This window comes from Furipterus horrens, unplaced genomic scaffold (assembly GCF_987537825.1).
Source record: "Furipterus horrens unplaced genomic scaffold, mFurHor1.1.pri manual_scaffold_6, whole genome shotgun sequence".
Classification (NCBI taxonomy): domain Eukaryota; kingdom Metazoa; phylum Chordata; class Mammalia; order Chiroptera; family Furipteridae; genus Furipterus; species Furipterus horrens.
In genome coordinates, this window is record NW_028327176.1 from 178,434,897 (window position 1) to 178,462,637 (window position 27,741).

The 27,741-nt window shown below is 37.8% G+C and overlaps 1 protein-coding gene across 1 annotated transcript in view; it reads left to right on the forward strand.

Annotated features, from left to right (window-relative positions):
* GRM1 (glutamate metabotropic receptor 1) overlaps positions 1 to 27,741 on the forward strand; it is a 348,454-nt gene that overhangs the window by 89,748 nt on the left and 230,965 nt on the right. The window contains exon 2 of the mRNA XM_090280685.1: positions 19,505 to 19,754. Coding sequence (XP_090136811.1) covers positions 19,505 to 19,754 — 250 coding nt within the window. The remainder of the gene's footprint in view (positions 1 to 19,504; positions 19,755 to 27,741) is intronic.

Sequence of the window (27,741 nt, forward strand, 5' to 3'; positions counted from 1 at the left end):
AGGGGCTGTTGTCCATGGCTGGTGTTTGGTCCTGTGGTGTGGTGGGCGAGAGGGCCATCTGGATTCGAATGAGCAGAGACGGGATGCAATCAACTTACAGGGACAATGAGCCAGGCACATGCTCAGAACATTGTTGAGTAAGACAACTATTCAAATTTTAATTTGTGGGAGGAGAACATGGTATGGAATCAGGAAATGTACATCTGAGTTCATTTGCTGCCTCTCAAAGGTATGCGATCTTGGGCAGGATTCAGTACTCTGAAATTTAGTGGCCGAGAAACACTAATGGTCTGTCCATGTGTCTGATTGACTTCCTCGTGGTGCAGTAGCTGGTTTTCAAGGTTAAGTATCCTCAGATGGCGGGGTCAAGCTTTATCACATTTATGATTTAGCTTCAGAAGTCATTCAAGGTCATTCAAGAGGAAAGAACACAGATTCTGTTTCTCAATGGAGGAGTGACAATAGCACATTTTAAGAAGAACACATAGATGGGATATACTAATGTCACCAATTTTGGAAAATGCAATCTTCCACAAGGATAATAATAGCATGCATTTACCGAGTGCTTCGTAGGCAACATGTTCTAAGTGATTTACATACATACATTACCTCATTTAATTTCTTACCACAATGCTCAGGTAGGTATTGTTATTGTCTCTGTTTCACAGATGAGGAAAATGAGGCACAATGGATTTTAGATCACCAAGAATTCAGCTGATAAGGGGTGGAGTTGTGATTTGAACCCAGGTCCCTAGAGCCATACTAACTCTTAATCCCTTATAGCAGAATTGTTTTCAGGACTAAACAAGATCATATACATGAAGGTGCTTTGTGAATTATAGATTCCCTATGCAAATTTAAGTCCTTTTGAAGAACAACTTTGGGTACATTTTTATAAATATTAATACCTCAGATTTAGCATAGTTTTAATGTGTGTCTGGTTAGTCTACAAAACTGATTTAATAAATGACATTACTAATGGAGTTATTTGGTGTTTCCAGAGGTAACTTCTGAGAGTCTTCTTTTCATTTATACACTCTGTTCATTCCATTCCCTACCCCCATGTCTTTGGCCATGCCCTGTATCTCCATTATGGAATCAAAGAATGTTAAGTGATGAGAAACCTCAGATATTATATGGCCAACTCCCTTGCATATTTATAGAGTCTTTAGATGTCACCCCCAGAAACTTTTTTAATTTTGAGAATAACTACTGATGTGAATATCTTTTTCCCTGATGTTTTCAAGCAAATATAAAATATTTAGTCATTTATACCACCCTCAGAAATGACAGACTTGAAGTGACAGACATTTTACTTTCTTTTGCAGGTTAAATATTTAGGTATTTTACTATTGTAATTTCCTTTTGTCATCTATTAATATTTAACCAAATGACAGTATGTGTGTAATACAGGAAGGAAAGCAGATGATAAGATTCCCTGTGTTCCTACACTTCGCACTGCATGAGAAGCAGCCTCCAGAAAGAGTGACTGGTTTCAAATTAATAGCAACATCCTCCGGGATGTATGGCTTCCTTTCTCGAAGTGCTGTTGTGTCATTAAACAATACAAAAAAAGCACTGTGTGTTTTTGTGGTTTGTGACAAAGAAACAAACCAGTTTCAGCTATTCTATGAAACATCGCTCAGTATCTGTTCCATATGAAGCCTACTGGGAACAGGCTATAGGTGCGACAAAGCCAGAACTTTCCTTAGAGGCATTTCTGCAGTTCATTGAGAGGCTGTGCAGAGTAACATGGGGAAGATGACAAGAACATGGCCTCTGCTTCACCGTGAGCTTAACCTCAAAATCAGTTCTTAGTTAAGCTAGGCCACTCCATGCCTCTTTGAGACAGGAGGGTGGGGGGCGGGGGTAAGGGGGGGGGGTCATGTTTGATCGCAGCTGTATGTTGTTAAAAGTCTTAAACTCTATTTAGCTCAGGACTGCCCTGTGTAGTTAGTATAAGGGTCTTTATATTGTGGAGTCTTCTTCTATAACAGAAAGGACCCAGCTTGATTTTCTGAGTGGGTGGGGCTTTCTGACACCCTGGGGAACTTGGATTATCAGCTCAGAATCATGGTTTGGCCAGAGCCCAGACCCTGAAGGCTGGAGGCACAGATGTCAGAAGCTTTTCTCCCTCCATCCAAAACAAAAAGATCACTCAGAGCATAGCCATTCATTTTGCAAGCTAGACATTTCAAGTGGTCAAACTATAAGATTTCACAAGGCAATTATAGGAAGAGAAATGTCACTTGTTAATATTCAACCCTAATGCTGCTTCAGTGTATAATTAGGATGATTAGTGTAAGTAAATGTCACGGAGAACTCTACCACAACATAGTTTCAAATACCACTGCTGTGGCTCAAGATTTTGAAAACTGGCTTTAAAAAGTATTCATTTTGTTCACACTGTTGTTTCCTGAGGGTCTTTAGTTTAGTTTCCCCTCTCTTCCCCATCCCTCTTCCCTCCCTCCCTTGCTTCCTTCCTTCCTTCCTTCCTTCCTTCCTTCCTTCCTTCCTTCCTCTATTTCTACGAAAAATAGGTATAACTTCATAAGGCATTATATTAACCAATCTACACATGAGTCATAACATTTATGTATTAAGTTTAGTAATCATGAAAGTAAATAATAAAATTTCTTAAGAGCAACAGGTAGAGATGATGTCAGAAAGTCAAGAGGGAGTAAATGCTGAATAGTTGAAAATTGATTAGTTTAGTTTTATTGTTTTTTAAGTTTAAATATTATTTTTAAAGTTTTCATGCAAGGTAAAACAATACTGTGCTAGCATTTAAAGAAAACTTTATGATAAGCGTTTTTTTTTGCTTCAGTGAACTCATCTTTTAATATACTTTATTCATAATAACGTTATTTGGTATTTCCAGAAGGCACAGCTTTAGAGAATCTCATTTTCTATATTAATCATCATTACTTCCACCAAGAAAATCCTCAAAATGGAGGCAACTAATTTTTGAGAAGTTCAATATTAAGAAGCAAGGGATTTTACCCAAGCTCAGGCTGTATTTGTGTGTGTGTGTGTGTGTGTGTGTGTGCACATGCGTGCACAGAGAGGTGCATTTGTTCAGCTAGGTGGTCTCTGAACTCTTTTAATTGCAATAAATAAATAAATACATGCACAAAAGTTTATCTACTCTCAGTGATCTTCAACTTTCTTTGTTAAGTAACCTTTCTTATAATAGAATTCTTACTATTAGCGCTACTGAGGTACCTCAGATAGAAGTTCTTGCACTTTTCCTGCCAACCTAATAAAAGTAAATTGAAAGGATCTTAGGTTCCCCCAAGGTTTACTGTTTCCTACTGGAAGATAGTTAGCTCCATAATAAATCAATGCGTTAAGACATTACAGAATGCTTCCTGAGTTAGAAAAGTTAACACTATCTACTTTTCTAAATGTCTATTTAATTAATTAGAACCTGGGAACTGAGAGGACAGCACACATTTTTTTTTTTTTTTTTGGATAATTTTATTGAGCAGTGGCTGAGAACAAATTTGTCCCCACTGACCAGAATGTTATAATCTCAAAGTAGATTTCAAGACTGGTTTTCTCCTGCTATATTTCTTTCTTGTGTGTGTGTAAGAGTTCTGAATGGTAACCTAGAGTTCTATTTTAGGTGGTTATGTGGTGGAAAGGGTGCTGTCCCCAGAGTTAAGAGCCCTGGATTTCCATGTAGTACTGTCACTAACTTCTTTTTTGTGACCTTGGCCAGGCTTCTTATTATTTTTTCTGGATATCATTTATAAATGAGGGTCATAGGCAAGATAATATCTAATATCCCCAAAGTTTGAATATTATATATAAAATATTATATGTAGAATAGTACATATAATCAGCATTTAAAAATCAAATGCAGAAAACTTATACCACCACTTAGAACAGTCTGTAAAGGGGCAGGATGCATACATCTTGAATTATTCTAGTACCTGAAATTCAATATATTCACTTTCCAACAGGACAAAGATTTTATCAGGCAGACTAATTACACATTTGCTTCCTAAATTGGCCAGGGATTCCTCGTGAGTCAACAACAGAGGGATTAAGGTGAAACATTAAGCCGGCACTGTAAAGGTGATACAGACATGACTCTTACCTTCACTACGTGCACACATGTATGGGGCATAGAGACATTAGGCAAATCATCACACTGGTAAGTGCATGTTTACATGTCTATCCATATCTCACCATAAGTACCACGAGGAGAACAAATGAGGTGTATTGATGGAGCCAGAGTGGGGGCCGCTTTATCTATAATGGTTAGGGAAGACCTTCATGAGTAAGAGACAGAACTGAGAAGGCAAAACCATCATGATGAATAGAAATAAGTCTGGCAAAGCAGAGGAAATCAAATGAATGAAGGCTCTGAGCAAAGAGCCTTCCACATTTGAAAATGGAAAGGAGTCCAATTGGCTGCAGAGGTGAACTGGTGAAGTGGCAAGAAATGAGACTGGCACAGCAGGGAGACTGGAGGTCACATGGGAACATATGTCTTTTGGATTCTATCCTAAGTGTCGAGGACACCACTAAAGAGATCTGAGCCAGTAAATAAATTGATCCAATTATGTTCAAGTTAACCATGATAGAGAATGGGTTGAGAATAATTTGAAACGGAATAAAAATGGAGGTGGGGGAACACATAGAAGACTGTTGCAATAGTCAAGGAGAAGACTTGGATTAAGGTAATGGTAATGGATGAATTCAACACACATCAAGGAACAGATAGGTTGTAGGTGAGAAAGGGTAAGGAAAGAAAGCAGTTTCATTTTTTAATGGACATATAAAATAGATCTAAATTAGCTTCCAATACAGATAGATTTTTTATTTTCATGTATCACACACAAGTATGTGTGTGTGTGTGTCTGTATATGTATGTATGTGCATTTGAAATTGTCACACATTTTATTGTTTATTTTTCTTCTCTTTTTTAAATCACAAAGGTCTATAATTGCCCCTGTATTAGTGTGGTCCAGGAAACAGACATATGTGTAACATATAGTTTAAATGTCCTTACTTTCTGATCATTCAGAATAAAAAAACTAGCTGTTTTAAAATCTAGTTTGATTTTCCTTCCTAGAGGAAGCTTTTCTTCTCCTTCCCAACTGTGTTAGACACCCCCTTCTCTGGTCTGCATGTCAGCACCATCTGTGATCATTCCTTTGCATGTCTGACTCTTCCAGAAACCTGAATTTATTTAGTGCATAAACTCTGTTCCACTGATTTGTTTGCCTACAAGTGCTTTGCGCTGCCTGGCACGCATGTGCTGGAAGGTATTGAACAATAAAGAGATCATATTCATTCATAGGATGTAATATTTGTTTTTCTACATTTCCTCATGATAGTGGGAAAACTGGAAACTAGAGAGCTGCTTGGTTGAGTTTCTACATTTCTGCTCTCATTTCTCTGTAATGAGTCAGAGGTATTGGAGATTTGTGATTTGGCAGTCACAGAACTTGGCAAGATGTCACTGGAAGAGCTTAATCAACAGTTTCTGTGTGGTTAATCAATTTAAAGCTCTTGATATTGGAAGAAAGCTCAGAGGAAATCTAATCCTGCAATATCATAGCCCAAGCTTATGTGAAATGCTTGCTTCCCAGTATTGGGCTTCTCAGAAATAATGTTTTCTTTCTTAGTTGTTATTGGTGAAAACAAATGATAACTTAATGCCAAGATGGGAAACTGGACCATTCTTATTTTTGAGCTATTAATCAAATTATTTATTGTATTAATAATAGTGATGAAGAAACAGATACCATATAGAGATGAGGGAAATTTCCTGTGGATGATTTCCACTCAGGCTCTTTGGGAGCTCTTCTTTTATAATTTATGTACATATATTTTGACCCTAGCATTATCATTAATTGTACCATCTTCATGGATGATCTTATTAAATACCTGTCTAGTTTCTTCTCAGTGGCTCTCTTATCAAAATGTACTGTGAAAAATTAAAACCATCGATGTAAGGAACTATTCACCATTAGGAGGTGTTTGTAAATGACCTAAGGATGAAAGTACGCAGGACCCAATATGTTGTGGAATTTACAAACTCTGCCGTCTGTCTCTGCTTGGCTTTGCAGACCCACAGTTACATAGATCAGGATTCCCCAGCTGCCCACCACTTTCAGAAAGATCTGTTAAACCAAAAATGATTAAGATGTCAATGTTTTAATGGGGTTCTTCTCTCAAAGGCATTTTTTCTCAGTAGAAAGAGAAAAGTTATGTCTTGCTAGTGGCAGAATTTCAGGTATTGGTAAAGTAGGCATCTTGGGCTAAAGAGACCTTTGCCAGCATTGTTAATAGCACCATATTTAAGCTTACTTCAATCCCCTTGGCCTGAGGAGCAGACAAAATGCCCAGGGATTTTTTTTGTTGCTTGTGTTCTCGATCGACACTTAATTGACTCTGCCTTGCTCATCTTCACATAGACGCAGCCTGTCACCCTTCCTTGTGATCTTCCTGACTTGTTGGATTCATTTCTAGAGGCTCACACTCATGGCAAATAAAACTGAGGGCTCTCGACCTGGACTGCCTGGGCTGAATTTCCTTCTCGTCCATTTACTGTGTGTGAGAACATATGCAACCTTTCCTTTTGATCACATGAGGAAGGGCATGTGTGGACTTCTTAGGAGAAAAAGGAGATATGAATGAGAAGAGTCTCCTCTGGTGCCTGGCACACATAGCTCAAGAAATATTAGTTGAATAAATAATAATAAACTCTCATATACTACTGACAATATGCTAATATTTATACATATTAGATCATTTAATTCTTACAACAACTCGAAGAGGTGGTTACTACTATTATTTCCATTTTACAGATGAATCAAAACAGAAAGGTTAACTGACTAACCAAAGTCCCACAACTAACTAGTAGGATAGCTAGAATTTTAGCAATCTCAGGCCCTATGGGCCTTCTTCTCACCATTCTGCAATGCTGCTATTACTATAAACAAAGGGTATTACTCCAAGAGTGTTGGCAAAGCCATTGAAAGACTCAGCATAACCTGAATTCAAGTGAAACACAGATCAAATTAAGGTTCTGTAATGCAAAATGGTATGGAATGAGCCTTTCCTATCATGATGCAGAAAAGCAGGGCTGGCCTCACAGCCCCAGAGTAAAGGACCTCATTTATTATCCAGTGCAACTCCTTCACTTTACACATAAGGAAACCAGAGCAGTCCAAGAACTTGTACATGGTCATAGAGTGAGGCAGAACCAAGCCTCAGCTGGATTTCATAGGTCCAAATCCAAGGGCTTTTAATGCACCACATTTACTGCCAGACTTTCAGATCCTCTGAATTAAAGACAATCTTTTCTCCATAGACTAATTTCCTTTTGACCCAGATAAAATCTATTTCAACTTGATTAAATGGAATTTTTTTACTAATGATATAAAAGATGTAAAAAGTGGGGTTAAATGGGGAGAGACCAAGAGCTCAGTAGCAGGGTTGGGTAAATTCCACTGAGCCAAAGGTGGCTAAAGCAGCCACTGGAGGGATAAGGGAACAGCTGACTACTGCTGAGTGTCAGTCCAATGATGCTGGACAGTATGTCTTTCTATTACTTTGGGTTTACCTAATGATCTTGCTCTGTAAGTGGCCTTCTTTTTTCTTATGTTGCCTGTTTCTGTAGGACAGTGTCTTGCTCACTTCTTTCAGTGACTGTACCCCTAAAAGTTAGTATTGGTAAAAAATAACCCTTCAAGCAAGATACATTTTAAATGGTTACAAAACGAATTCTTTCTCCTCCCCTACAGTAATACACTTGTACAAAATCAGATTAGAGAAGGAAAATGCTGTTGAAAACAATATTGCTAAGCAGATGCTTACTCTAAGTACTGAGAATATAAGATATGCTTTAAAACAAAGCTCTAGATTATGAAAGAGTGCTGATCTGTATTGGTAGAGTCAGCAAATGCTCATGCTATAAGGAAATTTAAAGGTCTCCTGGTATAAAGCCCATGTATTGAGCATGAGCAAAGAAGACCGAATGATAGCTCAAGGTCACAGCTAGTTAGAGAAGTCAAGGCTTCAGGCTCTCATTATGGAATTTTTATGGTAAAATGTCTTATAGAGGGTCAAGAATGTGTTTATTTGAAAATAGTGTAAAACCATTCTAATGGTCGCTTAGCAGGTAGAGATTCATTTTTCTCATGTGGAAAGACATCCAGGGGAACGTCCCCTGTAGGCCTAGAATACAGAATGGTGATTCTACCAGATATCTGGGCTGTTTTGTCTTCTGCTCCTTCTGGCTTCATGTACCTTCATACTCCTACTTGCCCTCACTGTGTAACAACATGGCTGTTGCACCTCCAAGCTCAGGTATATGCAGCAATGTAAAGAAAAAAATGGACAAAAGGCTTAAGAGGCATTCCTGCCATCTGATTTTTTCAAAAATTTCCCAGAAGCCTTACCTCGCAACTTATTAAATCTTATTGTCTGGACCTGGGTAATTTCCATGTCTCTGGCTGCAAGGGAGTCTAAGAAGGTAGGTGCTTTTGGTTATGCACAGTCAGCTCAATTGAAATTGGTTATTTTTCATAAGGGAAGATGGGAGAATTGATAATGCATTGGAAACTATTAGAATTTGAAACACAGTATACTGAACATAAGTAATTAAGGGCCATGGACTTCAGGGTCAGACACATCTGAGTTCAAATTCCAGCTCTGGCAATTTTGGTGCAAGATATATTAATTGCTTAGGCATCAGTTTCCTTTGTACATGGAGATAATGATGGCAAAATGAGGCAACAAGGTTGTAGTGAATTTAAGAGAAGATAATTTAAACATAATAAGATTTCCAAAAAATTTCACATTACTCATCCTTCCTGGACCAAGTTATACTTTGATTATTTTTAACTTCAATGAGATGATGTTCAGGATATCAAGACATAGAAGCTAGTTAAAAAAATTTTATTTGCCTTTATTCCCTATTAGAAAATAATGCCCAAATAATAATTAGACATTATGCACACTACTTTGAGTCTTTTGCTTTAAAAGGGAGAAACTTCAATAGGCCAACCATCTTGACCTCAATCGAAGTGCTTCCTTCTTATAGAGAAGAGATAGCCAGGCCTGCAGCACAGGCTTGTAGGAAATTTACAGCAAACAGATAGGTGTTCTGACCCTTTTATATTTTTTTGTAAGGCAAAAGCTCAGTAAATGATAAAATTTACATCTCCTAGACTAAATCTCATAAATTAAAAAAGGGCACTAACTGCTTCTTTAATAAATTAGGGTGAATCAATCAGATTTCAAGATTTCAAAGAAGAAATCTGTATGCATTACACGTGATCTCTCAATCCAAGTATGTAAATACCACAGGAATGGTACATGGCCTATGGTGAACTTTGCTTAAGGATGATCATTAAAATGCTAGTATTTATTATTTCCAGCCCCTGGCTGGTTTGGCTCAGTGGATTGAGCGTCGGCCTGCGAGCTAAGTGTCGCTGGTTCCATCTTCCAGTCAGGGCACATCAGAGAAGGAAAACTCTGACTCCAAAAAACCTCCGCTGCCTTGCGGCATACCTCTTCAGGGGAAAGGCTAAGGGAGTAAACCCCAACAGAAAATCTGGAGCCGGAGTCCCTAAGGCGGTTTGACGTTGTAGTCAACACCGGCAACTCCTGCGGCGCACCTGAAGCCAAGCTGTATTGACTTTGTCTTTCCCTTGGACCCTTCAGCTGCGAAGAGAGGGGGGGGTCTGCTGCTTGGGCAAGAGCAGACCCTCCATATCACCCTGCCCAGGCTCTGTAGCTTCAGCTTTACTGGAGAGGACACTCCAGCATCATCGCAAGATGTCGATTCAACACGGGAGGAGACAGATACCGTGTCACTCCCGAGTCGGACTGCACAGCCATTCTCGGCGGTGCAGATAGACTTTTAAGAAGCTACACCATCGTCTCTCGAGACGGACGGCTGCCGACGATGACGAGTCCTTATGAGAGGTTCATCTCCCTCCTGGAAGAATTTCCCAAACATTTTGTAATACTTAGCATGATATTCAGATGAAAATTATACCCCATGTATTTTTATTTCAAATATTTTTATTAACCAAGTAGTATATGGTTGTTGTAGGTAAATTAGAGAACAAAGGTAAAATACTCATATAAAAACATAATTATATATAATTTTACTATCTAAAGAAACCATTGTTAATGTTTTCATGCATATTCTTTAAACTTTTTATGTAAGTAAATATATAAATATACATTAAGATTAGCTAAATGATTTATATACTATTTTAACATTTTTGTACTTAACAATATCATATAAATATTTTCTAAGACATTGAATATAATTTTACATTATTCATGAAAGTGTTTACATGTATTCTTTCTATAAATAAATAATTATTATTTATCCAGTTCTCTACTGTAGAATAGAACAGTTGTTTTTTTGTTTATTTGTTTCTGTTACAGTTTCCAATGTACTGGGATGAAGATCCTTGTAACTGGAACGTGGTAAAATTACTTTTTGAAAAATAAATTTCTAAGTCAAAATGTAAGTGTAAGTTAAAACATTAGTATTATAAATTTTCCACTAAAAAGATGAGAACACTTCATACTAGCATTAGTAGTATATGAGAGTGCTCATTTTAATTGGTATTTTCATTAAAACATATATACAGTTTGTGTGTGTGTGTGTTTTGGAGTACATTTTATGAAACTGTTGCTGGATACCACCTTCTCAGAAAGAATACATGTATATTCAATGTCACATAGGTAGAGAGAGTGGACAGGTCTGCTAAGAGTTGCCTCTATGAACCTATTTCCTCCAAAATGGAAACATGCTGCTTTCTGAAAGAATCTCCTTTTGTATTTTTATACCACTAACATTTTGCCTTCTCTTAACTTTTTCTCCATATCATAAAGTATTTGAGTTAGAGAAACAACAAACCAGGGCAATGCATAAAGCTCTAAAATTGATATGAGTTATCTGTGGCTGACAGTTAAGGAAGACTCTGACAGAAACTCAATATAGGCAAACATAGACTCTCGAATGCATTGGGCAAACACCAACAGTCCACAAGGTAAAATAAGAAAGCAATTGCTTTGTGCAGCTGTGGTGGAAAAAGAAAATCTAGGGACAACCTGAGAACAAGGTGACCATGAGTGGAGAGCGAAGCACTGCAGTTAAAGAAATAGTCACGAGCCTGAGTTTTATAAATAGGAGCATAAAAAATAGAGTCCAAATCTCTTAGATCATGCTAAAGCCTTCTGTTCAATTTTATACTCTACAACTCGAGAGAGAGATGGAGAGTAAAGTAGGCCCTTTTCCCTGATTTTTCTATGTTCTGAGAACTTTGCAACCATTAACACATATGACTGAATAATCATGAGAAGTCTTTGAGATGCATAGTATAATCACTATTTTACATAAGGGGAAATCGAAGCTAAATAAAAACACTTAAAGGCTATTTATCTCCTTATCCAGGACCCAGGACTCAAACCAGGTTTTTGCCCCCAGGCTCCTTCTCTTATTCACTCAGCTTTAAGGGTACCTGAAAACATAATGAGACAAAAGACAAAGGTTACTTGATCCCAATTCTATCGCATAAAGATGTCAGTCACTTTTAGGTAAATTTCCTTCTTCATCTTGGTTGTTATAACTGTCCACGTTGGGATAATTATAGGTAGGATTGGGCAATTGTTGGTAAAATGATTCCCTTTTATGCTCTGTGACTGCCCTGTGTGAGGTAGATCCTTTACTGACCTTGCATATGACTTCTCTTACATGCCCCTAAGGAGAGTGGTGACTCACTCACCTTTGACTGACCAGACAGATCCACAAAGCTGACTGCAGGTGTGTGGATGGAGGCAGGGGAGCCAGCACATTTTCTATGCATTAAGTGGGAGAAAAAAATTAAAAGATTGCCAAAACATGTTAAAGTAGTTTCTCTTGAAGAGAAAGCTGAATTGTGGCTTACAGAAAGACTCCTCCCCTACCTTACATCCCCACTCCTCCCTATATAAAAAGAACTCAAACCAGTTCAGTCCCTACTGAGAATGAAGATGAAATGGATTTAGATTTCATTGCAAAGGATGTAGGTCAAAAAGAAGAATTCCTTTTGGTGTCAGTTGTTGAATATTGCAGTAGGTTTCCAGAGGGCACTGTGAGAGCAACTTTTTTCATTATAATTCGTTTCTAAACAGGTATTATCTTATTTGTCCAAGATGTCCCAGGAAGCAGAGTAGTCAGTTTTCAGTACCTCGGGCTGAGACGGGCCCATGGCCTTAATGATTTCTTTACTGGGTAGCCTGAGCCTACTATGGAGAACTAGGGAAGGAATGTAAGTGTGAAGTAAGGGAGGGATCAAGGAAGTTTACAGCTTAAGACAAAGTGAAAGCATTCCTTCTTTAAGGAAAGTTAAGTAATATCTATATATTTTCACCATATGAATGCTTCCCTTCATATGACTGATGTTTATATACATAGAGATGAGCTGTGTTGAATGCCATTGTTTGAACAGGATGATATAGGAATATGCAATTATAGGATTTAACCTTGGTTCAATATGAAGGTTAAAATATTATTTTAGCCATCTAATGGACCTCAGATTTTTCTTAAATATACTCTCAATATTTCAAGAATAGAAGAAAACCCATCAATGTAAGAACTTGTCTTTAGTGTGTACATTTAAAAAGTATTGTTGTTCTATTACAATTGTCCCAATTTTTCCGCCTTTGCCCTCCTCCACCCAGCCCATCCCCCACTCCCACAGCCAATCCCTCCACTGTGTCCATGTCCGTGGGTCAGTCACACATGCCCTTTGACTAGCTTTTGACATGATGGTAGCTTATACAGATGCTTATAAAATCTAAAAATTTTATTTCATAGCTTTCTCACTGAAACTTTGCAACTAAATACTGCAAATCCTTTTTTTTTTTAATGAAGGGAAGTCTGTTGATCTGGTTGGATAATAATTACATCTAACTTCTTCAAAATCATATGTAGCTTAGAAAATTCAGAATTGCAGCCATTGTTATTTTTCTCCTGAAGCAGTTCTATTTTTTACCACCATTTTTACTACCTTTCTTAATTTTGTCCTTATATGTACGATAATGTCCATTTCTATTATGTTTGAACACTTCCATTATTACAAACAATGGGAATTCCTTGTAACCTCCAAGCTCACTCTTATAAATCTTCCCACAAGAAGATTTAGTTTAGAAGCTTAATTTTATAGAATATCTTGATTTACTCTCTGTAAATCTTTTTTGTTACATAAGATAGAGATTAAGATTTTAGACGTATTTTAAATTTATATTTGATAGGCTTTTCCAGATGTTATTCTTCCCTTTCTTTCATACTCTCTGGGAGTTAGGCAATATTATAACAGTGAAAAAGTCTGTTATAAAATCTGTTACAACAGAGCAACATATAGCACATTTCCACGTTGCAGTCTTGTAGTTGTGTGCCAGATGCTCCTCTAGAAATCTGTCATAAAGAGTGTCATTCTATAAACCATGAACCTTCTGTTCCAGTGGGTCTTCTCTACTAAAATGCCTCTAAAAATACTTTTGTGGATTCTCATTCACTCCCATTCAACTTGAATACCAATGACTTGCATACATTCTTCAAGGCCAAGTTTCATTCTTACTTTTCCCAAGAGGTATTCTCTGCTCTCTTACTCTAACATTTAGTGTTACGGTCCTTTCCATTTCACATGTAGCTTATATGGCTTATTTTTGTTGCTGTGTTTTGTACGCTGATGTCATTCATGCCTTCACAGTTGTAAGACCATGTAGGGGGCAGTATAAAATTTAGATGTTAAATTCCAGTTCCACCCCTGTATAACCTTGCAGTTATCTAACCTCTTAGAGTTTTCATGTACTTGTCTGTAAAAAAAGGAGTTATAACTATCAAATGGCATTGCTGTGATGAATAAATGAAATACTAGCTTTTTAGCCCAGTGCCAGACACATAGTGAATATTCATCAAATTGAAGGCAGAGTCAATGTTTGATATTTCTTGGCAACTCTTGAAGTGCAGAGCCCAGGGATTTTTTTTCAAGTGGGGAACTCAATAAATTATTTGCTAATTGAATGTAAATATACAGCTCTCTATCAGGTCTGAATGTTTACAGTTACATGGCTCGCTTATTTATTTATTTATTTGTTTGTTTTTATTAAATCATTTTTTATTTTTATTCTGTTACAGCTGTCCCAATTTTCCCCCTTTGCCCTCTCCCGCCCATCCCACTCTTCATTCCCACAGTCAAGCCCCACAGTGTTGTTCATGTCCGTGGGTGGCTCTTTTATTTTTTAAAAGGTTTGCTTGAAATCCAGTTCTTTATATATTTATTAAAAGCCAGTTTTTAAAATATATCTTCCAGGGCTGCACAGAGGAGTGTCTGAATAAAATTTTCAATACCAGGGGAGGCAAGAGAAAACCTGAGTAACAGAATGAAAGTGGAATGGAAAGCAGAGAGGATGGGCTCTGTGCTTAGTGTTTTATTTTGAGTCTGGCATGATTTACTCATGAGCTGATGAACAGCCAAAGAATATATGTCTTCTAACTTTCTTTCTATTTATGGAAAATCTGTTTATACTTGAAGATCCAGAATAAAGATACTTTCTTTTATTCTCCTAGATATATTGAGGTATGAGTGATAAATAAAATGTTATGTATTTAAAGCATACAATGTAATCATTTGATATACATACACACTGTGAAATGTTTACCACAGTCAAGTTAATTCTCACATCATTACCTCACATAAATAGCTTATTTTATGGTGAGAATATTTAAGATCTACTCTCTAGAAAAATTTAAGTATACAATATAAATTAGTAATTGTATCTTTTTATATATATGTCATTAACGATACAGTTATACTACACGTTGGATCCATAGAGCTTACTCATCAATAACTAAAAGTTTGTACCCATTGACCAGTATCTCCCTGTTTTTTCCCACTCCTCAACCCCTGCTAACCAGTATTTTTCCTCTCTGGCTCTGTGAGTTTGAGTTTTTAGTTTCCACATATAAGTAAGATCATACAGTATTTTTCTTTCTCTGTCTGGCTTATTTCACTTAGTATAAGGTCCTCTAGGCTCAGTCATGTTGTTGCTAATGATGATTTTTTATGGCTAATATTCCACTGTGTATATGTGCATACATGTCCATATCGATGTCATATTTTCTTTATCCATCCATCCATTGACGGTCATTTAGGTTGTTTTCATATATTAGCTGTTGTGAGTAATGCTGCAATGAACATGGCAATACAGGTATTTCTTTGAGATACTGATTTTATTTCCTTTGGATATAGACCCAGTAGTGGGACTACTGGATCATATGGTAATTTTATTATTAAAATTTAGAAGAATCTCATACTGTTTTCCTTAATGGCTGTACCAATCTGCATTCTTATGAAGAGTACAGAATTTCCTTTTCTCCACATCCTCCCCAACAAGTAGCACTTTCTTTAGGTGGCTTTCTCTGATTTCTAACCTCTTGCACCTCTTTTTGATACTTACATTAGTCCTTGTCATGTCATTAGTTCTGCTGCTATTAAATGAAAGTAACATGATTTTAAGCTTCCTGGAGGCAGCTTTCCTATATAGTATAGTATTTGTATCTTGCGCTATTATCACTATAATGAGTACAATATGATTGTTGTATGAGTCAAATAAGATGTTTATGAATGCAATTTTTAAAGTATAAAGATTTGTAAAATTACAGTTATTATGGTTGTTCTTCCTATATTAGGGCTATTCTCATGGAAATTTTATATATCAGTTTGGGATCTTTTAGAAATCATGAGAGAAATAGTTTAAATATGGTCCAATGCATATTACTCATCTCTCTATAAATTTGTGTAATAAAAATTTTCTATCTGAACAAAAAATATAAATGAAGAAATTGGGATTAATATTTAATAGAACCAATTGACTTATGCAGGCACTCTTTGTATTATGAAAGTATATATGTTTAATTGCTTTTTGCTATTAAGAAAAGCAAATAATAACCTAGGAGTCAAGTTATGTAGAAGTGTTCCAGTTCTCACATGAACAAACTTCATGCCCCACTGGTGAACCATTTCCTCCCTCTGTGGCTCTATTTCCTTGTCTATAGGGGTTTAGATGTTGGATTTTGACTATTCCCTGTGTCTGTTTCTTGTCTGCTTATGTCTAAGGTCTTCAGTAGATTTAAAAATGAAAATGTTCTTGTTTGTACAAAATATTCTTACTCATTTATTCTGCATGCATTTTGATAAAAGAACGTAATGTGGGTTTTCTTTTTTTGTTGTTGTTTTTTTGTTCGTTTGTTTTTGCGGCTGAAGTTCCAGGGTGACAACAAGTTATTCCCCTTGTAACACCATAATGACAGACTGACAGTGCCTTTTGCTGGGAGAGTTGGCTGGTGATGCCTATGCACCTTGCATTTACTGCGAGAAAGAGGCATCTGACTTTCTTCCTTGTGTCCGTCTCTGCAGATAGATGACACGTTCATTTGCCAACTACAGTTCTCTCTCTTATAATCAGTCAATTCCTCTTGTATGAACTTTGATGTGCTTCCATAGTCCATGGAGTTTAAGATTTTGTGATGTGTTAATGTTTTCTTTTAGGCTTTACTAGACTGGATTAAGCCACATGAAAGTGGTTACATTAAAAAGCAAATACATTAATTGATAATATTATAAAAAAGATAAAAGAAAAGTTTATTTTTAAAAATATAGGGGAATCTTTTTAGGTTTTATTAGATTGCTCATGAAACTTTTATAGATGCTGAGATTAAAGTCCTAAGGGTTTTTTTTTTTAAATAACATTTAAAAAAATTGTTTTGACTTAACTGTTGTTGTATTTATATGATATTTACCTTGATAAAATTTGAAAACTGCTTCCAAGTTGTCCACCAATACTTTGAACTGCTTTCACCAAAAGTGAATGTATTTGTGTTTTGCCAACACTAAGCATTATTAATTTGTGCTCTAGGACTTTCTTGTAGAATCAGGCTGAAGCTAATTCCTCGCTGAGATGACATTTTTTCTTGGCACTCCTGTCATTCTCTTGCTCCTCTCCACTCCAATAATAACTTGAACAAGCATTTTGATCTCAGCTCTGTTTTTAGGGAACCTGACCTAAGACACTTGGTTTAAAGTGGCAAAGATTGAAACAAAGAAAAGAAGTTAGTAGACTAAAATTTTAGAGACAGAGTGTACAAAAATGGATCTGCAATAGAAGATAAAGTCCCTCAATTTTGTTATTGAACACCTTGTCGGGTAATGGCACTATTTGCTAATAGGAGATGTCTAAAAGAAGCAGGCTTGCAAGGTTAAGAGGGAAAAATTATATTTAAGGTATAAGTTGAGATGTCTCTGAGTGCGTATATATGTCAGCCAGGCTATTGAATGTACTAATCTTTTGCTCCAAAGGGCAGTCCAGTCTGAAGATACATATTTAGGATTCAACCATGGTATTCAAGTGGTGTTTGAAAGAATGTGGCTGAATGAGTGTACTTCATGAGACTGTAGAGGAAGAAGAGGAAGTTTCCCAAGGCTGTGTCCTGGTGTGACAATATTTAGAAGTTAAACAGAGAAAGACTATCTAGAAAAGACATTGAGGAGTAGTCAGTGAGGGGTGAGGAAACCATGAGGGTGCAGTGTCACAGAAACGAAGAGGATCAAGTGTTTCAGAGAGCGTGCTGCCAACAGCTGAATGCAGCTGAATAGTGGATGAAGATGAAGACAGATAACAGATCATAAAATATGGCAACAGGGAAATTATTGGTGACCTTAACAGGAGAAAAGTTTGGCAAGAAAAGATTCTGAAGTGATGGGAATAGAGGTAAAGGAGATTTGGAGAGATGAAGCAAGCACATTGACTTAGGCAACTATTATTGCTGTAAACAATAGTGAACAAGGTAGTAAGTCAAGTGGAACAAAGAGTCCACGAGTATTTTTTGGATTGATACCATTAGAAGGGAAAATTTATTTTATGAAAAATAGGGTGCAATTGCAGGAGAAAGTCTTTTAATAGACAAAAAGTGATGGGACTTAATTCATGAGCAGGAGTTGGCTCTAACCTGAAGCAGAAACACTTTGAATTCACAACAGGAGGGATGCTAGTGACCATGAGTGAAGACAGTTTCACAGACTTTGTGCTGTGGGCTTGAATTCATTTTTGTCTGATTATTTCTGAGTTCTTATTGAAATATGAAATGAAGATCCCATTTGAGATGAACGTCAGAGGTAGGGTCCATTGTATAGAGATTTGAAGAGAGAAAATTAAGGATGAAATAATCATGTTAGAGACTAGGAAAATTTATTTACATTGGAGATGTAGTATAATTTCCTTGCACTGCTGAAGGCCCCTTTGCTATGTATGCTCATGAATTTTAAATAAAACCAGTCATCAAGGTTATGAGTTTTTTTCTAGACATATTTGGATGTAGACATGGAATAGGTGATTGGCTGGGTTTAACTAGCATTAAGGTGTTATCAGGAAAACACAGGGAATTAAGAATTTTCAAGGGAGTAATGATGGGCTATTAGGCAAATGAGAGGGAAGATAGGGAAAGATGGAAGTAAATGACTTTGAGATTTCTGTGAGGTAAAATGAATGCTAAAGTATAGGTATTAGAATATATGAATTTGAAAGATAAAAAAGGATAAACAGAGACTAGGATGTTTGACATCCACATTCAGAGATATTAGTGACATTTGTGATAACGAGGTCAAAAGTAGAAGAAGTAGGTGGGTTATAGGAAATATTATTGGATGAAGGGAGGTGAGAAACTGTGGGGACATCGTATTGAATCACAGACCTGGGTATCAAAATCCCCAAACTCGGGGAAAGGAGTAGTAGAGTTATAAAGGAAACTAAGGCAAGGGATACAGTCATCAGTGAAACAGAGGTGGGGAACTGGTGCAATGTGGTATTGATTTTATTTAATTTCTATGAGTTCTTAGTTTTTTTAAAGTGTATTTTATTATAGGGATGACATTAAAATAAAAATCAAAACATAAGGCCAAATCTCCCATAACCCCATCACTTCGTCTTCATCATAGGGTGTTGGATGGTGACTGTTTCTTGTCTGCTTATTCCAGCCTGACCAGGTGCTTTATTTGCTTTGTCACTCACTCTTTATGGAAATGTGCCAGGGCTTGCTGTCACCAGGCAAGCCCGCAAATGAACAGGCCTTCTCATTGTGCCACTTGACCTCCCACCCCAATGCGCTGACCTCTCCCACAGAGCTAAAATTTGGGACAGCCATGGTTAATCATGGCTCTAAAATAAAGCGGTGGTCCTTCATGTAAAAACTTGCTTCACTATGAATGCCCTAGTTAGATAGTTTCTCATATTTTCAGAGTTGATCCTTTGCTTACTCTCCTTGATCCATCTAGGTCTTCCTTCCTCCCAATTATATTTACTAATTATTTGGCAAGTCTGTTCTTGCCATGCCCCGTGACCAATGAGTCCTTATTTCAAGTTGTGGGTGCTGCCACTGCCGGGTTGTCTTGAACATCCGTTGATTGTTTCTGGACAGGGAATTACGGGGAGAGTGGAATGGATGCTTTCAAAGAGCTCGCTGCCCAGGAAGGCCTCTGCATCGCCCATTCGGACAAAATCTACAGCAATGCCGGGGAGAAGAGCTTCGACAGACTCCTGCGCAAGCTCCGAGAGCGGCTTCCCAAGGCCAGAGTGGTGGTCTGCTTCTGCGAAGGCATGACGGTGCGCGGCCTCCTGAGCGCTATGCGACGTCTGGGCGTCGTGGGCGAGTTCTCCCTCATTGGAAGGTAAATCTCTCTCTCTCTCTCTCTCTCTCTCTCTCTCTCTCTCTCTGTGTCTCTGTCTCTGTCTCTCTGTCTCTCTGTCTCTGTCTCTGTCTCTCTCTCACACACACACACACACTGGACTCTAAAGCAGGTAAGGTGTGTTCTGCTGGGCTGCACATTAGATCTGGATCTCATTGAACATGGGGCTGTTGTCATTTTCCTGATAGGCAAGAGCAGAGCAGTAGATGACAAGATAATATGACTAATTCAGAAGAAGGTAGGAAGTTGTTGCTAGACTGTTTAATCCTAGAGAAGTATCCTTTTCCTTTGCTTCCCACCCTTTTCACCCTGCCCCCAAAACACACGCACACACTTATGTCTTCTTACATTATATGCATAGAAATCTTAGCAGGTATAGATTAACAGGGATCAGTAGTGAATGTGAAAATATATGTTAAGATTTAAAATTTAAAGGGTAGCCTAAATGCAAATGAAATTGTGTAGTTCAATTTTGGAACTTGATAATATAATTTCTTATACTGATAGGGTGGTTAATAGTGATGCTTTCAGTATGCAATTTCTGGAATTGCAGGTGGTGGGTTTCAAAATCTCTGCTCTTCCTTCTAGGCCATATGCACCTGAGTGGGAATAGCGTTTCTATATCATTGTAACTCTCATAGAGTTGCTGACCTAAAAGGTATCTTGTTAAATTTGCCATCTTCTAATACTGCACAGAGGAACTGGTCAATTTTTTCAAGGAACCTACCGAGTTTACTTGAATGAAAGCCGCCCGTGATATCCTACTCTGCCACACTCTTCTTCCAGATCTTCTTCCCTCACCTTTCCTCTGCTGGCTAGAGTATAATCATATCTCGCTTGCTGAAGTACCTCAACCACTGACCCTCTTCTCTAGGAAGTTGGTTGTATTGGTGTGGGCATCCTCACTAGACCTTTCCCTTCCACCCTTGCACTTATGGTAATGACTGCAATAATAGTGACACTAATCTCACCATCATCTGGAACTAGAGGCACAGGATACTTCAAAGACTTTTAGAAGAAGGTAGGATAGAAATACAGCTAAATGAATAAAGCAACAAAAAGTACTCTTTAGGCATGAGGAAGTATGGAGTCAAGGTCAAAATATAAATCAAGATTAAGAAAATTATTGAATTTGGATAAAATTGTCACACTGCCACTCAGTGTCATTTTTGTAGCTTCAACATGATGCTGTGTGTGAAGCCATTTAAAGAAGCAAATCTTTTAGGAAGGAGTATTTAAAGAAGGAACATTATTTCCTTTATGAGTGAAAAAGATGTAAGCAACATTGTTCAAGTGTTACGAGGGATACATTTCTTAATATATGCACCAGCACAGATTGCCTACAGATATTGAGTCTTCTTAACTGATTTTGTAAAATGACTGCTTTTGTGAAGGGTGAGTGCTTAAAAAAAATTCTCATGTTTACCATTTTCAAAAGAACAATAGTCTGTTTTGCAGAATCTGGAGATCTTGAACAGATATGGCAAATATGTGAGCTTTGGGGTATACAGAGTGCCTAATTATGAAATATAATTATACAAAATGCCGCAGTGAGTAATTGGAGTACAAAGAACTCATTTCATCATTATTCTTTGAAAGCTGGACAAGAATGCTAATGTAAAGTTACTTCTCCTGCCAATAATGCTCCGAGCTCATACAAGTATTTCTGAGAGTCTCACATGTGCTTGCTCATAAAGAAATCAGCTACATGTGATATATACTTCTTTTACTCCTCTTTTTCTCTGTGCCACTTCTGCTGGGTTGTGTTGACACATCCTAGGGAACTATCAGCACAATGAATGTTGGAGTTTCTAAGGACACTGCTCCCTACACCATTGGTTACTATCAACCATGCATGGAGTCCTTGAGATGCCAAAGTGTGTTATACTTGGTGTTTCTCTGCCTTTCTGGGCTACATTCCAAGAGGGTCTCTCAGTAAGTTTTATCTAATGTGATAAAGGTTGATGTTCTTTAATCAGCCTGTACCTCTAGAACTCATCTGTAAAAGTGAAATTAATGTTTTTCTACCTCTCAGATTGCTGTATTTGTTTAATCACAAAATGCCTACTTGCCTCTTAAACCATAGCAGAGTGTCAGTGGTAGGTCCTTTGTGGGGACCTCTGCTCCCCTAAAGACAGTTTTCTCTGAGGGTAAGGGAAAGCACTCTGGTTTTAGTCCTGTACCTGGTGTTGGCCTTAACCTGGGCTTTGATTCTGGTTTCCGCATCTTGGGAAGCCCTATTGTAGGTTTACATTGTACCTTGTTAGAAATCTTTGATTAGATATACTAGGAATAGCATATTTAATTATATATTTCCTAGCCTCTTTTATTGAATTATAACTAGATCTTCTAATTTCTCCACTGTACAAAATAAACATCCCACAAAGATAATAAGGTCAACAACTTTTTATTTTATCCCCTCTCCCTACTATATTCTGACCAATCCAATTATGCATGCATGGTCCTTACATTTCAAATGCCTGTCCCTTATGTTGTTTCATCCGTCATCTCTTTCAACTCTGTCGGCTTTTCACCCATAAGACACGCTTTCCATTATCTGTCCCTGCAGAGACGTAACCTCCTGCATCTAACACTTGATCTATTAAAATCCTAACACTATGATTTTTGTGTTAAAACAAACAACACTAAACACATATTTTAAAAAATGGTTGGAATAAAGTAATTGTTTTTATCTGGGAAGAAAAGGCTACAGTTTTATCTTAAATGAAGGAAATGGTTGATTTTTAAATGTAATTTTTTTTTTTGGGGTCTTTTTCTTCCAGAATGACCTCTATCCTCTTGAAACCTAAGATGATATACCATACAGTTATATTTCACACATTTTTAAATTAAAAGGAATTATTTTAGATCTCATCTTTTCATTATGAAAAACACTGGGTAAACACATCTGAAGTTTGCAGCCTTCAGGCAGAATTGCAAAGGGTTATTTACTATTAAGTGAATGTGGGGTTTCAGTGAAGTGTGATACCCCCAAAGTGGGTTACAATCAAGGGTCTGGCAAGGCTGATGCATGTGTGATTGTCACAATTTACAGACATATAAACTGGTTCTCCCTACATTTCCAAGGGCAGAAAGTGTTTACTAACCTGCCAGCAGTCCATACTTCACTTAAAACACTCCCACTCCAAAGGCACGTACATGAGAGCCTTGTGGAAGATTACACTGTTAGAAAAGGACTGTGAGAAATGTATGCTAGAGAAGGAGAGGGATTTAGTTTAGGTACCTGGAGAATAAATATTATTTGTAGGATGTTGACAGGTATTTTAAGTGTAGCTCTCAGTCACAGAAATGCTCAGGTTTGCCATAATAATTGGAGAGGTTGCTTTGTGTTAAACTTTTTTTGTATGTTTTAAAACTGAATTTATTGGGGTGACATTGGTTAATAAAATTATATAAGTTTTCGGTGTATAATTCTATAATAAAACATCCAGAGTAAGAGATGGTTTGCATTAGATTTAGTAATGATTAGCCCTTTCTTCATACCAACACCTATTTCCATGTTTCAGATAATGAATATCTGAAAATTAAGACTCTGCTATCATGGTCTCTACTTGCCTTTCTGGAGTTAGAAACATGGAAGGGAAGGGTTTCAGGTGCCCTCTGCACTGGCTGGCTCAATTTGGATAAAAAAGGAGGTCATTACGATTTAACCCAGTTTGTTTTTGAAACGATCAAAGAGAACAGGGAATTTATCTTAATACATTTTCATAATTCCTGTGACAGTCTATCCCCAACCAAGCTGCAGAACAGAAGCTGCAGGGAGGAGCATTTAAATTGCAGATTTCTGGATCTCACCCCAGGCCATTGATAGATTGTCTTGAAGAAGGACTTTGGACCTTCTTCCTTGTCATTTTCCTTTAAAGCACTGAAGATGGGTTAAGTTTCAGAACCTTTACCCTGTGACTCCGACCTCAGTGCTTTACACTCAGATCGTTTTCCCTCTGAATTGCTGTCAGAACGGATTTGAAAGGGGAGATGAAAATAAAACTTTAATCCCACCTCTATTTCTTGGAATTTATTTACCTTCTAGATTTTCTTCTAAAGATAAAGATAAATCTGTGATTAGTAAATACTAATAGTAATAACAGCAGCAGGAGTAATACACATGACTTATAACTCTGCTTTCTGTCTTTTGCTGATGCCCAGCCTGGGCTATCGACCTGCCCCCTGAACACAGTCATGTCCCATAATCAAGATACAGAGTAGGAAGCATTAAACACGTGAGGGTTTAGCCTCAGCCATCTCTAAGTCTAGGGTAGCCCAGGACTGACCAACTACTATGTCTTGCTAAGTGTCAGCATTGGTGAGTTGCTTTATAAACCTGTCGGTCTCTATCATAAACCTGGGGAGGTTTAAAAATTTTTCAGCTTCCTCGGCCTTACCTTCTTTAGATTCTAATTCAATATCTGGATGGAGCAAGGAGTTTATATGTATTTTTACATCAGCCTTATTGAAATTTACCAATTTTAAATATATAATTTAATGATTTTTGGTAACTCTATAGTGATGCAAGCACCAGAAACACCATGATATGGAACATTTCCATCACTGCAGGACGTCCCCTAGTGCCCTCGGCAATGATCCCTTTCCAATGCCTGGCCACAGGCAACCAGCAATTTGCTTTCTGATATTATTACACTTTTGCCTTTCCTAGACTTTCGTAAGTAGAGAATCACATAGAATGTGGTCTTTTATATCTGACTTTCTTTAAATTGGCAAAATGCTTTTGAGACACAATCATGCTTTTAGTAGCATCTTTTTTGCTGAGTAGTATTTCATGACCCGACATTCACATACACGTCTTTGCACAGACACATTTAATTCTCTTTAAGAAATACCTAGGACTTCCGGCCAAGATGGAGGCTTAGACGGACACGCTAGGTCTCCCTCTACAACTATAGAGGAACACAACTACTTCAAAACAAAGGATAACTAGAAATTCCAGAAAATAAAGCTACACGGAAGCCCAACATATGAAGTTATAAACCAGCGGTGCCATTTGGGCAGGTAAGAGTTAAAGAAGGCAGTGCTGTTTGCGGAGCGGCGGGGTGGGGCGGCGAAAAATCCCGGGGCGGCAGTCAAGCCCCTGGCGTGCGCGACTCCAATCAAGCCCCTGGCGTGCCCGACTCCGGCGCTGGGGAGCAGCCGCAGCATCGCCTTGAACAGTGAGGCCCAGGGGGGCGGGAGGACGGATCCCGGTCTCCTAGCTCAATAACTGTGTGAATCCATCTTGGACCCCCGCCCCCACAGAAAGCACCACAGGGCTGCGAAATAGGTCGCGGACAGGCAGGCGACTCCGATCAAGCCCCTGGCGTGCCCGACTCCGGCGCTGGGGAGCAGCCGCAGCATCGCCTTGAACAGTGAGGCCCAGGGGGGCGGGAGGACGGATCCCGGTCTCCTAGCTGAATAATTATGTGAATCCATCTTGGACCCCCGCCCCCACAGAAAGCACCACAGGGCTGCGAAATAGGTCGCGGACAGGCAGGCGCCTGCCGGTCGCTGATTTGTGACGCGTACACAGGCACTGCCCCCTACAGCCGGCCCAGGAAAACAAAACGCATCTGTCAAAATGTGGCAGACAAATATAGAGATCCCGGTGGCACAACTCACCAGACAGCAGATAGAGAACCTGACAGATGAACAGATAAGAAACCTGTCAGAGGCTCAGTTCTGGGCCATTGTTATCAGGTGGCTTACAGAATTCACAAAAGAGCAGGAAAAAGATATGAAAGAAGCGAAAAACTTTCATAACGAAAGGAACAAAACCACATACGAGACAGATGGTGAGGAATCCAGAGTCCATTTCAACAAACTGGAATATGGAGAAGGAACAAGCAGTCAACCAATGCAGCGAGAGGAAATGGCAAGCAACAATGAGAGGATCAGAAACCTCTGGGACAGCTATAAAAGGCCCAACATAAGAATCATTGGTTTGCCAGAGAATGAGGAAGATGAACTAGAACTTGAAAAATTGAGTGAAAATATAATAAAGGAGAACTTCCCAGACTTGGAGAAGGGAATAGACTTGCAGGTCCAAGAAGCAAGGAGAGTTCCCAAGAGACTGGACCCAGGGAGAACCACTCCAAGACACATTATAATCAAAATGTCAAAAATTAAAGATAAAGAGAGAATCTTAAAAGCAGCAAGAGAGAAGAAAAGAATTATATACAAAGGGGTCCCAATTAGACTATCAGCTGACTTCTCAAGGGAAACCCTACAGGCAAGAAGGAACTGGCAAGAAATATTCAAAGTAATGAAAATCCAAAACCTACAACCACGAATACTCTATCCAGCGAAATTGTCATTCAGAATAGAAGGACAGAGAAAGTGTTTCCAGGACAAAATAAAACTGAAAGAGTTCATTAGATCCAAACCACTGTTATATGAGAAGTTAAAGGGACTGGTTTAAAAAACAGAAGCTAGGGAGATGAAACAAAGGCAAACGAAACAGGCAACGAGAGTGGAAAAGGAACTGTGGGTAAGGGAAACATAGTGGGGGGAGGTCAACAGGGAGGGGGAGTGGGGAGAGGGAGGGAGATGATATAGGAATTGGGGATCATGGAAGGAGGGAATGGAATAGACGGAGAGAGGTTGGGAGGAACTGTAAGCACAACTAATGGACATAATCTAAAAGGGGGGGGACAACTGGAGGGAGGGGGCCACCGGGTGGAGGGGAGCAGAGGGAAGGGAAAGTGGCACAAATGTAATATTTTAATCAATAAAACACATTAAATCTGAAAAAAAAAAAAAAAAAAAAGAAATACCTAGAAGTGAGATTATGGGTCACAGGGTAGTTGTATATTTAACTTCCTAAGTTAAACTTTATAAGAGACTGCTGAACTCTTTTCTGAAGTGACTACAGTTTTGCAGTTGCAGCAGCAACGTTTTCGGGTTCTAATTCCTCCATATCTTTACGAAAATAGTATTATCAGTCTCTTTACTGTTAGCTATTTTAGTGGGTGTGTGGTGGCATCTCTTTGTGATTTTATTTTGCATTTTCCTATTGAATAATAATGCTGAATATTTTTATGTATTTATTTGTCACTTTAACGTGTATCTTTTTCTTGGTGAACTCTCTTGTACACATCTGTGTTTATTTTATTATTAGGCTATTTGTCTGATTACGAAGTAGTAAAAGTTCTTTATAATTTTGGACCCATGTCATTTATAATACACAGGGGTGGGCAAAAGTAGGTTAATAATAATAACAAATGTAATATTAATCAATAAATAATAATACAAGAATAAACTCTGTGCTTAGTGTGCTCCCAAGTTTAGGCCTACTTTTGCCCACACCTGTATATGTGTAGCATATATTTTCTCTTACTATGTGTCTCAAAATTTAATTTTGTTAATAGTATTTTTGGAAGATTCAGTGTTTTAAACTTTGAAAGTCCATTTTTTTTTAAATTTTTATAGTTTATGCTCTTTGTGTTCTATCAAAGAGAGCTTTATCCACCCCAAGGGCATAAACATTTCTGTAGAAGTTTTCTAATGTTTGCTTTTATATTTTGATATATGATTAATTATATATTTGGAGTTAATATTCATCTATGTTCTGAGATAAGGGTGAGTGAATATATATTTCTTGAATTTATCCAGTTGTTCCCAAACTTTTGAAAGGACTATCATTTTTCCATTGAAATAACCTGTCATTACATTGAAAACAATTGACTATATATGCATATACTATATATTTCTTACTTCCCCTCTACTCGCTTTATTTTAGGTTAATTGAACATATTTAGCATTCTATCTATTTTTTATTTTACTCTTCATGTTTTTAGTGCCATATCTAAGAAATCATATGTAATCCAGTAATGAACATTTACATCTGTGTTTCTTTTCTAAGAGTTTTATAGTTTTATCTTTTAGAATTAGGTTGTCAATTCTTTTTGAATTTAATTTTTGTTTATGGTGTGAAGTAGGCATCTGACTTCTTTCTTTT